The sequence below is a fragment of the Urocampus carinirostris genome, chromosome 9 (genome assembly GCF_059441175.1).
Source record: "Urocampus carinirostris isolate Australia breed hairy pipefish chromosome 9, RoL_Ucar_1.0, whole genome shotgun sequence".
In the NCBI taxonomy this organism is placed as follows: Eukaryota; Metazoa; Chordata; class Actinopteri; order Syngnathiformes; family Syngnathidae; genus Urocampus; species Urocampus carinirostris.
In genome coordinates, this window is record NC_142357.1 from 34,600,663 (window position 1) to 34,614,127 (window position 13,465).

At 39.8% G+C, this 13,465-nt stretch overlaps 1 protein-coding gene across 1 annotated transcript in view; it reads left to right on the forward strand.

The window, feature by feature from the left end:
• The window catches only part of diaph2 (diaphanous-related formin 2), a 364,287-nt gene that overhangs the window by 131,334 nt on the left and 219,488 nt on the right, over positions 1-13,465 (forward strand). The window contains exon 7 of the mRNA XM_088343854.1: positions 2,067-2,087. Within this exon, the coding sequence (XP_088199980.1) occupies positions 2,067-2,087 (21 nt within the window). The remainder of the gene's footprint in view (positions 1-2,066; positions 2,088-13,465) is intronic.

The following is a 13,465-nucleotide window of genomic DNA, read 5'->3' on the forward strand; positions in this document are numbered from 1 at the left end:
TATATTTGAAGGTAAAATGTAATATTATTTCGCTGTGATGAGGTGGTCAAGTTGAGTGGAGGGTGGATGCAGAGGGGGGGGGGGAGATGGAGACGGCGAATTAGAAATAAGAATTATTTTTAGACTCCCACTTGCGAATATGGTCGTACCCTTTAAAAAAAATCTTTTTATAATCGCCTCCTTATTTTTCAACAGAGTCCCCTTTGCTAATGGGCTATGAAACTTTTTCGATTATCACAACCTTCTTTTCCATGGTTATCGTGTTTTGTTCCTCTCCCTCTAGCATCATTAAAAGTCTTGAGACTCATAGCAAATAAAGTACAAATAATACTGCTTTGTATCACCTACTTGCAAAATCTTTACAAAGCACAGAAGATTCTGAGCTAAATTAAGACAGATAAAGGCGTTGTGGGAGGTAGTTCAGTTAATAGGAGAAATTTATAGGATTTTGACCAATATCAGAGACATACCTTGCATTGCCCTCCGCACAAACAACACAGTTGCGGTTTTGGCCACGTTAAACCTAAAAGCGGCCAAAAGAACATCGTATTTAATACCATAAAGCGCAAAAATCAAAAGGCGCTGAGGCTGTATTTCTGGGGTCTACTGCGGAAACATTACCATTATTTTTCGTTATGGACATAAAAACAACACTTTGCTAACCAGAATAATATATTTGCTCCAAACACATACATGTTGGACTAAAAGCCTTTAAGATCCTCCCTCACTGTTAAGTGTGCAATTTCATGACTGTGTCTATGACCAGAGCTTCCTTTAAAAGTTTTGTATGGCATCAACTGTGGAAATTCTTTCTAGATTTACATACATTAGTTGAGTCTGCACAAAACATAGCTCGTGTGTAATGCCTCAGACACACATACGCGCTAGGTGACGGCTCCCGTAAAATGTACTCTTGTGAGGGGAAAGAAACGTCTCGCTAGAAAACAAAGAAATGAGATTCAGAGAGAGACAAAAAATAAGAAAAAGGCGAAAAGATGCTACAAGGGAGGCTTATAAAAGCGCAATATAAATATGTCGCTTCAGATGAAATGAACACGATGTTGCCCTGTCATGATTACTGATCTGACTCAACTGTGCCCGCTCCTTTGGCGCCAACTGCCGCGGATTGGCTCCCGACCAGTACTTATACCCAGTCCTGTCTGTCCCCTTTTGTTAGTCTGTCTGCGAACCTCATTTAACACTAGGCAAGCCTTTTTTGACCCTGACTCCCACCTGTCCCGTTTTTTGCTCCCGTCTGTTCCCCGGCTTAGACCCGTTTTTTCCTGACCACGACTACTCTCCCGTCCTGGCTTTCGACCTCTTTTTGTCACCGACCACGTCTTCTCTCGTATTCTGGCTTACAACTCGCTTCCGACCCGACCACGTTTTTGCTCTCCTGTCCCGGCTACTGACCCGCTTTTCCGTCCCCGACACCGCCATCGCTCGCCACGGAAGATCCCCTTCCGCGTTCGGAGCACAATCCGAGTATCAGACCGACCTGCTTTCCGCGTCCAGCAATCACCGGATCGTGGGTGCAACCCTTTCTCTTTCTTCCAATAAAACGCAACGCAAGTGGGTCCTGTCTCCGTTCTGGTCTTGACATGCACGTCAATGAGTTGTCTTTTACAAAACAGAAATAAACTCACCAATCCGAAAGAAGTAACACCCAATCTTTGCATATATATATCAAAAAGAGCATACCAAAACCAAACAGTAAAACAGTCATTGTAATTTCCACAGTTGTTACCATTATGCATTAATTCTAAGGTCTATATCAGCAATAGAAATGCAATGCTGGAACGTTTTGCATGATGTATTTTCTTTTCACCTGCCTCTTTTATTAACACCTGAAACATCTGGAAATGTATAGCAGCTAAACAGACATTTTCTTCCGGATGTGCTTCTAATGGCAAACGAGACGTCATGTGTATTATGCTATATAGACATTTTTTTGTAATATCAGACAAGTTAACACTCATGCCTCAATGTGTAAATGTCTGGCCTACTTATGACTGCTGTTTGTTTTTTTTTGCACATTAACCTTCTCCGCTGATTGCTGCATGCAGATAACTGGGAGCAAAGTTGCGGTAAGTAGTCCATTATTTCTATTTGGATACTGTATTCAATGTATGCTTTAGAACAGGGGTGTCAAACTCATTTTAGCTCAAAGGCCAGATGGTAGAAAAAAAACTCTCACTGGGGCTGGGCTAGTAGATTAAGTAGAGAGAGAGAGAGTAAGTGAGAGAGAAGGAAAGATGGGAAGAATCTTGATAGAAAAAGAGAACAGAGAAAATTAGATAGAACACCGAGAGGAAGAGGGGGATAAGCTGGGTGAGAGAACAAAAGATAGGAAGACGAGAACAAGAGAGAGGAGAGAGCGAGAGAGAGAGAGAGAGAGAGAGAGAGAGTAAAAGAGAGACAGCAAGCAAGAGAGTGAAACCGAGTGAGAAAAAGACGGGGAGAAATGATAAGAATGGGAGAAGTAAGAAGAGAGAGAAAAGGAAAGCAAGAGCCAGAGAGAAAAAGAGTGAGAGAGAAGAGAGAGTGAACGATAAAGGAAGAGAAAATGAGAGACTGAGAGGAGAGAGATATGTAAAGAGAGAGATCTATAGAGAAAGAGAGCGAGATCTATAGAGAAAGAGAGAGATTCATATATACATATACAGGTATATGATGTATATAGCGAGAGATGTGGATGTAGTGAGGGAGGGAGATAGAGAGTAAAGTAGCTCCAGTTGACCTGCGAGTGGCGCCTGGTTTAGTCAGCATCAAGTGGGCATAATTCCAACTACAGCTGATTTTTCTCTTGTGCTTCTCTGGATGTTGTCTCACGGGCCGGAATAAAACCCTTGACGGACCTGATTCGGCCCGCAGGGTGCCTGTTTGACACCTGTGCTTTAGAATATTCTGTCTGAATGCACCATTTATATCAAGTACTCTCAAGTAGAACATACTCATCTTTAAGAAAAAGTATGTGTTTTTGCACAGTAAATTATGTTTAAGCATTTTCTGCTTTAATTTTGAGAGTAAACTAAATCACAATTGGCAATCCTTAGAATTTAGAACAGGGGTCACCAACTTGGGTGTTTGAGGTCCTCAGGTAGCCCCCTAAAATCCCCTGGGTAGGCCGGTTTTGTTATACAGCTCATCATTGTTGAGTCATTGGGATTTCATTGGGAAATTAGATTTCTAACTGGCATGATAATTCATCTTTTGATACATGATCGTTTCTTCCAAAATTATTTTTAAAATGAGACTATCATTTCTAATGTATATTTAAGAGCCTCTACACTTGCAATTTTTTTAGGGTTGACTGAGCTTACTTCGACCCTACTTCTAATTGCAACCTTGTAATAAAATATTGGAACTTAGTAATAACATAACTTATATCAAACTAGTAGTCCCTTCACTCTAATCGGTAACAAAAAAAGTAGCTCTCAGCTTCAAAAAAGTTTGGTGACCCCTTTATTCAGACTCTTGCTTTTTCTGTGGCTACATAAACACAGTACTCGGAGTTTGTATGCGTGCTTGAAATCCTTGAAAATGCTTGAATTCTCATGTCATGTTTCAGTGAAGTGCTTGAATTTGTTGCCACATGTCTCAACAAGTCTGATTGTGGCTTGTATCTTCCCTTGGATTCCTTTTCCCCCTGTGATTAACTGCAGCTGGCATTAGTTTGTATGGCGGGGTCATATGAAGTGTCTTATCCCCACCTATGGATCGCGCCGAAGAGGACATATGCATGCTACTCCTAACAGGGCCCTACGAAATGTGTATTAATGCAAGGATTACTTACAAAATAGGGACATTTATTAGGGCGATGTAAAAACTAAGGTAGCGTTTCCCAGTGGTAAATTGCAATGGGAAGAACTTCCTGCAACTGAAAATGTAAGCTACATATTACAGTCATTTATACCCAACACCGATATCCAGATGGATTTATTTCAAAAGCAAATATTTCCACCTTTATTCAAGATCTAAAATACATATGTCTTGATAAACGCATATGCAAGATTAAAAATGGCATGTGTAGATTGTAGATATATTTTCTGCTCTGCAAAAAAACATGATTCACATACAATTTCGTCTGTTCATGGTCCTTGAGAAATTGCAAAATTGGCTTTGAAAGTCCTTGAAAAGTGTTGAATTTGGCCATGGAAACAGTGTATGAACCTCGGTAACATTCTTGTACATTCTCTAGATTTGTTTGTTCACCCAAATCTTTAATTATTGAACTGATGTGAAACACTTTTCCCTGCTATTTTGGAATAGAGATTTTTATCTCGAGCGTTTTCATTCGAGTGCTTTCAGAAACCAAAACATCAATAACATGTCCACGGCTGCTTTCTTTTGACATTTCATTGGCCTTTTTAGGTGGTTTGAGCATTTAATGCCAGACTGTAGACAAGGTAAAGGAGCTTGCGGTCCGCAGCCTTTGCTTTGCCAATGCTCTCAGACCAATCGCTCCTTTAGAGCCACTTCACATGGATATTTTTTTTTTTTTATCGATTGCAATTTCTCCATCCTTTGTCCGACTGTTCTTTTGTGTTTGTTTATTGCGTGGGTGAAGAGCGGGGTCTTAACGTTGCTCGTATTGATGTGGGTGAAGTTTCTCTCCATTCTTCGAAAATGGCCGCATTGTGCTCAGTAAAAGGAATATGACATAATCGGCCCAGCCAGGATCCTGACTGCATGTTGGAAATTCAAGGTGCTTTGAAGAAGGCCGAATGAGACATCATTTCTTGGATGTACTATAAAACCCCGGGATACGACATTAATCTGTTCTGGGGTGGGTATTGGAAGGAGACCAAGAGGAAGGCCGCAATTGACGTGGATGGCTGGTGTTATGAGTCCACTGGAGGAAAGAGGTCTAAATTTAGTGGAAGCTAGAGCATTTGTTGATGAAAGGTATGAGTGGAGAGGTGTTGTAAAAGGATAGTGGGATGTTTAGACGCGTTCTAAGGGATGGGCAGGGCACCTGTATGATACGGCAGGGGTAAACCAGTGAAGCTGTCGGGGCCTGCTGTTGAACAGAACAGTCTGTTGTTTTTTCCTTGCCCTCATGTAGGTTTTAGATCAGGGGATGGTGTAATACTAGTCTGTGGTTTGCAATAATCTGTGGTCTGTGCAGCCCTTTGAGACTCTTTGTGATTAAGGGCTATACAAATAAACATGACTTGACTTGTGTCACCCTGACATGAGTGACATGGTTGTTTTCTTGTGTCACGTTTTATCTGGAGGGACGAAAGCATGGCCGACTTGGGTGTCGAGGTGCTTAACTTGTTTGGGTGTTTGGGCTTTGGGTTGGCCATGGTCCAAAATTTTTGTGTGTGTTTTTTTGCTACTTTTTCCCTTTTTTAAAATTTTCTTTGTTTTTGTGTGTTTTTGGCTTGCTGTCGGTCACCCCTCTCAAATGATATGATCAGGGTAGACAGATAGATAGAGGTGGGGATTGCAAAGTAAAACTGACATATAGCGGGGGATAGAAACCTGTCGTAATTAGTTTTGAACCTCTGGTACCCCAGATAAAAAAACCTATCATTACCAAATTGCATATAGCTAGTACTACTTATACAGAATATGTCTGCATATGATTAAATACATTTATCATAACAGAAAAATGAATTTGTATTAACATTTCTTGAGCTGGTCAAGTAAGGTAGCGAGCGGATGCAGAGGAGGAAGAGAAATGAAACAAAAAACCTTCACTTGTAAGAATTTTCAAGACCTTAAATTCAAATATTTCCTTGCTTTAGTCGGGAGCCATTTTTGCGCCTTCTTTATATTTCTTAAAAATCACAAGTTTCCTTTTCATTGTTATCATGTTTTTGCTTCTCCCTTTCGTATCACTGCAAGCATTGGGACCAATTGAGATTGAATACATTACAAAAGAATACAGTATTGAATTGTGCTGTGTTATTTGCAAAGTATTTTCAAAGAAAACAGAATGAAAAGACAGAAAGCACTGTGGAAGGTATTTCATTTACGTTGCTGTGGCGCAAACCAATAGCAGACCAGCTTTGTGTAAGATGTTGACAAATCGCATACAGGCATACCAACAAACACAAAGATTGAAATCTTTTAATTTTCGGGATTGCTAAATAATTTCTTGTTGATGTTCTATGTTGGGGTAAATGCCGTAAAGAGCGGCCAAAAAACACCTTAAAGTGAAATTGTCATAAAGCTGGGACGCTGTATCCCAAGCATCTAAGTTAATTATTGTGTTGTCAAACATGTGTTGAAGTTATCTGGAAAGATTTTTCTCCAGTGTAATAAAGCATACGATACGATACAAGCCTGACCTGACGCTTGCGAGGCATGGAAGCTTAAAAGTGGTGTTTTGTAACTTCAAAATGTTTTAATTACTGCTGCCATCTTCTTGCTGAACTTATCATTGCGCCTCCTTTTGTTGCACCTGCAGGTATGTGAAATTCTTAGATGGGTTTGAAAAAACTCTTCCTTTTCCATCTTTTTGCATTTTGACTGTATTTGAAACCGTCATTTTCTTACTTTCACCATTTTCATCCTGGAACTTAAAACAACCACGACCAACACCAGCGATATCAGTCTGTCCCCACAACACCCTGCCTCCTTCCCCTTCAGCGTGGATGGAACAATGATGCTAAAACTAAGATAAAATTAAATAGGCTTGGTGGAATAAATATATAAAGGCACTTTGAACACATACTTAATCAAGAAAATATTTAATTTTAAACATTTTAAGGACACTTTAAACCACGCACCCCGCCTTTACTAAAGCTTAAAGGAAAAATGCAATTTTATCCTACAGGCTCTCTGGATCCAAGTAGATAAAATGTCACTATCACAGTTAAGACATTTAGAAATAGCACAGGTAACAAATGCTCAAGCTTTAAAGCACTGCACTTGTTAAAACTGTGAGTTGGCATTGTTTAATCAGCCCACAAGAGCAGACAGAAGCTGAGCGTGTTTAGCCTGGTTAGCTGGTGGGCTGGTCACAGTTAACTCCCTGCTTTGCTGGCAGATTCCCATTTTCACGCTGTCAGTGTGTGTCATTGGGATAGAGCACTCTCACTTATGCTGCAGGGAGGGAGCCGTCTAGGATTGTCTGCAGCGAACGTGGGACTGTAACTCCTCTGTCTCAGGCATGAAATTTCTCTGACATTCTCTGCTCTCCCGCTAGAGAATGAGCTCGCAATAGAGAAAGGTGTAAATTGGATCTAATCCAGTTTGACCAGCGTGCAAATGTGCAACATTTCTAAGACTCGAACGCCGCTTCCACCTCACGATTGAGCGACAGCTGAGCAGAATGCACAGGAACTACGGAACCTGCTCATCCTTTAACACATCCGCAGGTGTTCAAACCGGATTCCTTAGCTTCCGCGCTGCATCGCAGCTACCCGCTGACAGTTTTGATGCTTTTATAGCATTATTCCCTGTAAAGATTGCTCTGATTTACGTCACAAGTCAAGGGCCAGCTTGTAACAGTCCATCAGAAACTCCTATGGTGTTACTGTGGAAGCAGACTCCCCCCTCTGCGCACTCCCATCGACAGGCTCGGATGGCACGCTGCTGAGATGAGATGAGTGCTACACAATTCACAGAAAGGATAACAAATGGAGTTTTGTCTGTTTGGTGGGACGCCGCGAAACCCAACTGCTAGGAAACGACACGTTCAAAAATATGTTATTCGAATGACTTAGGGGTCAAACGATAGATCCCGCATTGTATTATTCTCTTCTATAAAATATTGTTTGGGGTGTAAGAAAAGCAGTTTTAGACCTCAGAAAATCTGTACCAAGATAGGTTTATATTCTTTTACTGCAGATTTTCAAAAACAAATGCACATATACAGTAGTGAAAGGTTTTCTACCAGATGAGTATGAATGACAGCAAACATTAACAATCTCTGCTTTGTGAACCACATCGAATTGAATTAGTCCCACTGATGAAAGATCGGGTTTAAAAAAAAAAAATCTTCACCTAACCTAGGCCCTTGTGTGATAAATCTCCACCCAGGCCTAAAAGATTAACCTGATTTGAAGTACCACGCCGGAAACAAACTCGATATTTCACTTTTCATTTGATAGGACTTGGGAGGAGTGGTGATTTATGATAGAATCAGAGCCTATATTTTTTAACAAAATGTAATATATATACTATATATATGCTAGAACATACTGTGTGCCCTTTTAAGCTGTCCCTATCTATGACCTACGATCTTGTGTAATTGGGCTGCTATAAACTGACAGAAATTCTGCCATTCTGCTTCAACAGTGCGCACCTTGGCTACGTCAAACTTGTTTACAAACAAGGGCTCTAGAAGTTTGGGTACTAATTGAGTTCAATACAGAAGACTAAAAAAGAAAGTACTGTATGTCTAAAAAGCAGACTGGTTTTCATGACATTGATTGCTCCGAAGCAGAGTACATTCGATCTTTTCAATCTTATAGACTTTTGCTTTTATTTTTACCCATTTTAATTCATATTTTGTGTCTGAATTTGTTAGATTTTAATTGTAATTAGTTCATTGATTTGCTTTTAATCATTTATTTATAGCACTGAAAAGTTAATATTTTTAATTTATATTGTATTGTTTTGAATTTTAAGGGATTTTGTGTTGGTTTATAACTTTAAATCCGTCCAGTGTGTAAAAAGCATATACAAACACACAAAAAAAATAAAAATATATATATATATATATATATATATATATATATATTTCATGTGTTTTGCAGGGATCCCCTACAAAATATATATGAAATTACTATTTACTCTTACTATTTTACGAATACATTTAGTTTATTTATTTTTGATAATATATCACTAAAAAAACAACAATTTTGTCGATTCGTTTGGGAGCCGAAAGAGCCGGATATTCTGAGTGATCCGAACTAAAAGAGCTGGTTTTCTAAGTAGAGCTGTCCTCTTCACTGCCACCAGTAGGGGACGATGGCGCTTCATATAAAGCCACTATGGTTACACTAACTGACAATTTTCCAACATTGACAAATTTCTTCTAAGAAGTTGACTGGAAAATTTTCTGTCCGTCTGTGATTTTGACGGGTTAAAAATCGGGCCATAAACCACAACAGCAGTACATCTTTAAGAATCTAGAGCGACACTTTAAGAAAGAGAGAGAGAGGCAGAAGGACAATGACAGTTGGATAATAGACGGAGACAGAAAGGAATTGTATGAATTCACATTGCGATAGTTTAGTACAATTCGTGTTGCGTTGAGGTGACCTCCGTTTTTTTTTGAGGACTAGGTCTCTTGTTGCCAAAACGACTCACCGTCTTTCAACATATATATATATATATATATATATTTTTTTTTCTTTTTAAAGTCAGCGAGAGAGTAACAACTCTCAACACGCATGTACCGTTGTTCGTAACTCGGGTGTTTGTAACTAGGGGAGCATCTGTATATGTATATATATTTTTTTTCTATTTCTAATGGCTATCTCCAATTATTGGCAACCACTTTACGAATTATTATTTAATTTAGAAGACACACATAACTTCACCTGTCTTTTTATGGGGCAGTAACACGATGAGGTAATTTGGACTTCTTTATTTTGCAGAGTTGAATTCTGCCCTGAAATGATTCATTTCAAAACCCATTCTGCGTTACGTTGTAAACAAACCTTTTCCACATTTTATCACCAACTTTTCACCAACACTCTGGCCTGTTGCTTTCAATTTTTTTTCAAATATGAAATTAGCTGAAGTATGCTTTTAAGCAGAGAAAACATTTTATACTCTTCCAAAACAAGTTTCCTTGATCTTGATTTTAAATAGAATTTATGTGGCGCACAGGCACAGACTGTGCAGAGCCACACAATTGATTAATTTTTCATTGAAGCTCTTTGAAAGAACCAAGGACGCATGCAGCATCAAATCTGATCGACCTGTTTAATAGCTTGCCTGAAATCCCGAAAAAAAAAAGGTTTTCAACTTGCCGCATGTCTTCCCTTCATAAGCTTACTTGGCTCGTATACAGGCATTTGATCAGAGTTAGGAAGGAGCCAGGCGCTGGTTATGCCCCAAGTTGACCAAAACTTAATCACAACCATCTTTCTCCATTCCCGTTGGCAAATAGCTTGTTCTTTCAGTATGCGAGCTGAGATATTTTGGTCAATTTGGCATACTTTTCCCAAAAACCATGCCGGGATCAAATTCAAAGAATGTGGACATGGTCATATTTATCGATAATGAGAACTGTATGGTTTGGGCAAAGGTAATATCTTAACCCCCAAGCCGACCCGAATTTTGGCCCAAGTCGGGCCTAACATGTCAATCATTATGCAGTGTCTGAAACTTGTAACAAAAGGTTACCAGCCATAAAGTTGCCTGCCCCATTTTTCACAACTTAAAACACAATGAGACGACTAAACGCAAAAAAAAAACATTGTTGCAAAGTATTAAGGATTTATAATCAGAATATATAACAGAACAACACTTAAGTTTAGTATAAATCTACTTAAAATAGTCATTGCATGTATATGACATCGCTGTTTTCCATCTGCCATCAGTATGTACCTGTGTTTACTCATCTGTTAGCGTTGCGTCGTCTGCTACAAGCCGCGTGAACTCTTTCCACGATGCTTTTAATTTACGTTTACGTTTTGTCTCGTCATACATTTTGTTAGCTTCTTTTGAATCTTTCTTCTGGGGCTGAGCTTTTGGCTTGATTCCTAACCACTTGTTTTCTCTGTGCGTCTACTTTGGAAAATGCTATGCAAATGCGCGACCTTATAATGCCTGGAAAAGTCTGGAAGCACGAAGTTATTCGATGCGGTTTTCTGATCGGCTGCTGAGTATGCAAATCGCTAAACGAACTGAAATTTCCAAAAAGAACGAAGATTTTAAAATCGGAATAAAGCAAATGAAAAAGCCTGCCGCACTCACCTGCGGGCTGTGGTTTTTCCAACCCTGCATTAGAAACTTAGCACTAATATCGTCTTTTTGGGGTCTCTTTTTTCGTTTCTGTCCTTTCACCTCACCCATCCCATTGTGTAAAACATACTGTGGAGACAAGTGCTCCTCTTCCATCAGTTGAACTGCCTATCTAGATGATGAGAGGAGCATAAAGAGCTGAAGTGGTCACAGCACACCGATATTGGATTGAAATACGCGTCAGTGCTTTAGGTTTTGTTTATGCTCGTGTCAGTGTGTGTTTGCGCACCGCTGCGTGTGTCCGTGAGTATGACTATACGTCTTGTCATCAACCATTGCGAGGGGTAGAGTGTTTGTTGGCCTTTGAAGAAGGGCAGATAGGAGGACTTTGATTCCCGGCACAGCCCGGATATGAATTTGATGCGTTTTCGACACATCACGGGCGGAGGCTGTGAGGAGCGGCTATGCTCTGGGTAGTACATCTCTCCCCCACAGTTCAGTTCCGCACTGGGCGTGCCGGTCGACACGAAGCCCAGCAGGAGGGTGCTGCAGGGCCGCATTAAGCTTCATAAAGTTTATAGCATATTTTTACAGCTCGCCTCTCTGTATGCATCCGCTATCACATCCCGCCGCATCTGCTTTAACCGTTCACACGGCTGTGAAATTCTGTGTATCCCCATGTTTTACGGTTGACGGCTCCCCTCAAATTCTTTGTTTGCCTCCTTAGCTTTTTGATATCGCCTTTGATTTGCCATGCTTGATCAGGTTTGTGACTCGGTTTTGAGGACCACCCATGAGGGAATGTGTACTATAGTATGTAAAGATTTACATGGTTGGTGCCATTAGTGGCTGGGGTTGATGGCACTCACTTCTGGCTGTAGTTTTGCCAAGGTGCACTTACATGGGGTAGCATTGTGTCACAAAATAATACTTAGACCCTTCTGCTATTTATCGTCATGCTTGGTCGATATGACACAAACTGTTATGATTTAAATATTTCTTATCGGTCAGGATCAAATAGTTATCGCGATAATTATCATGTCTTTTTTTTCCTTTGACATTTTAAGTCAAGTCATGTTTATTTGTATAGCCCTTAATTACAAAGAGTCTCAAAGGGCTGCACAGATCAAAGACTACTGTAAACTACAGACTATTATGACACCATCCCCTTAAATGTCAACATAAAATAAAGGTTATTCATATGCTATAGAATAGAAGTGTGTTTTAAGCTTAGATTTAAACATTTCCACTGAGGTTGCAGATCGAATCTCAGGGGGAAGAGCATTCCATAGCACTGGGGCCCGAATGGAGAACGCTCTCGAATCTGCTGACCTCTTCTTGGCTCTTGGGATCACTAGTAGACCAGCATTCTCAGAGCAAAGGCTCTGGACTGGATGTCTAATTTAAAAACTTGAGTGTTGAAAAAAAATCAGATGCTGCTTTAACCAATATTTAAGGTCAGAACAAAGACACATCGTGAGAAATTACATATTTCACAAATATGAGGGACATTGATTAAACAACCTTCTCATAGGGGGAGCTGGTTGCAGGTATACGCATGTAGCGCCTTGCTAGCCGTTTGTTGCACACAGGCCCGGTGCTTATTTAACATCCGCTAGCACTCATTTGGGACTGAATTGTTTTATGTTCGGTGTATCCTAGCGGGCAATACCGTTTTAAATAGTGGAACAAGTTTGTCATGTTGCCCGTCTTGGTTAGCACATGTTGTCGGCAAAGTTTGCAGTGCATCTTACCGTTTTTTTAAAACCTTTATTCTAAATCAAAAGCCAAAATACCTCCAAACAACTCTCTTCTGTCTACGACTCAGTACACTTCGAGTGGGTCTCCTGGGTGTCCTTCGTCTCTTTATCGCTCTTTTTGACTGTCTAGTAGTCCGTTCGCTTCCACTGTGTGAGCAGCTATTCCTGCAAAATGATTGGCTGGCCCTCCTCAACTTCTTTGTCTCCTGAATGTTGGTCAGGAACTTGCATTTTCATTGCATTAGCGCCCTTATTTTCGCCGGTGGCCGGGTGGTAATTACAGTTTAAATAATCATTTTTTATTGAACGTTTTTATTATTTATTGTGGTAAAAATTATGACGATAATCATTGTTATCGCCCAGGCATGGGTTTTAAGCAGTGTTTGGACTAACGAGTTACAGAGAAACACATTCCTAGAAAGCAATTACTTTTCTCTGTAATGAGTACTGCAGGACCACAACTAACTATAATTTTGATGATCGATGAATTGGTCGATTATTTCTTTGATTAATCGAAGCATCAGCTTTTTAAAAAGCACATTTTTAATTTCCTCCTCGATTGACGTATTGAATTTTTGGATAGATAGAAACATTGTGCACAAAAACATAATATTCCATAGAATAAAACTAAATAAATCCAAGAGTTTGTCAAAAAAACTTGAGGTGGAACAGCAGTTCTGTGACTGATAAATATCTGGGGTCACAGTCCTGAAATAATCAATGAGGTAACAATGCCTAGTTTATGTGTCATTCAATAGTTAATAATATACTCTGTTTTGCAATGCACTTTAGCCGCCTTGCTTTTTTTACCAGTATCATATAGACCG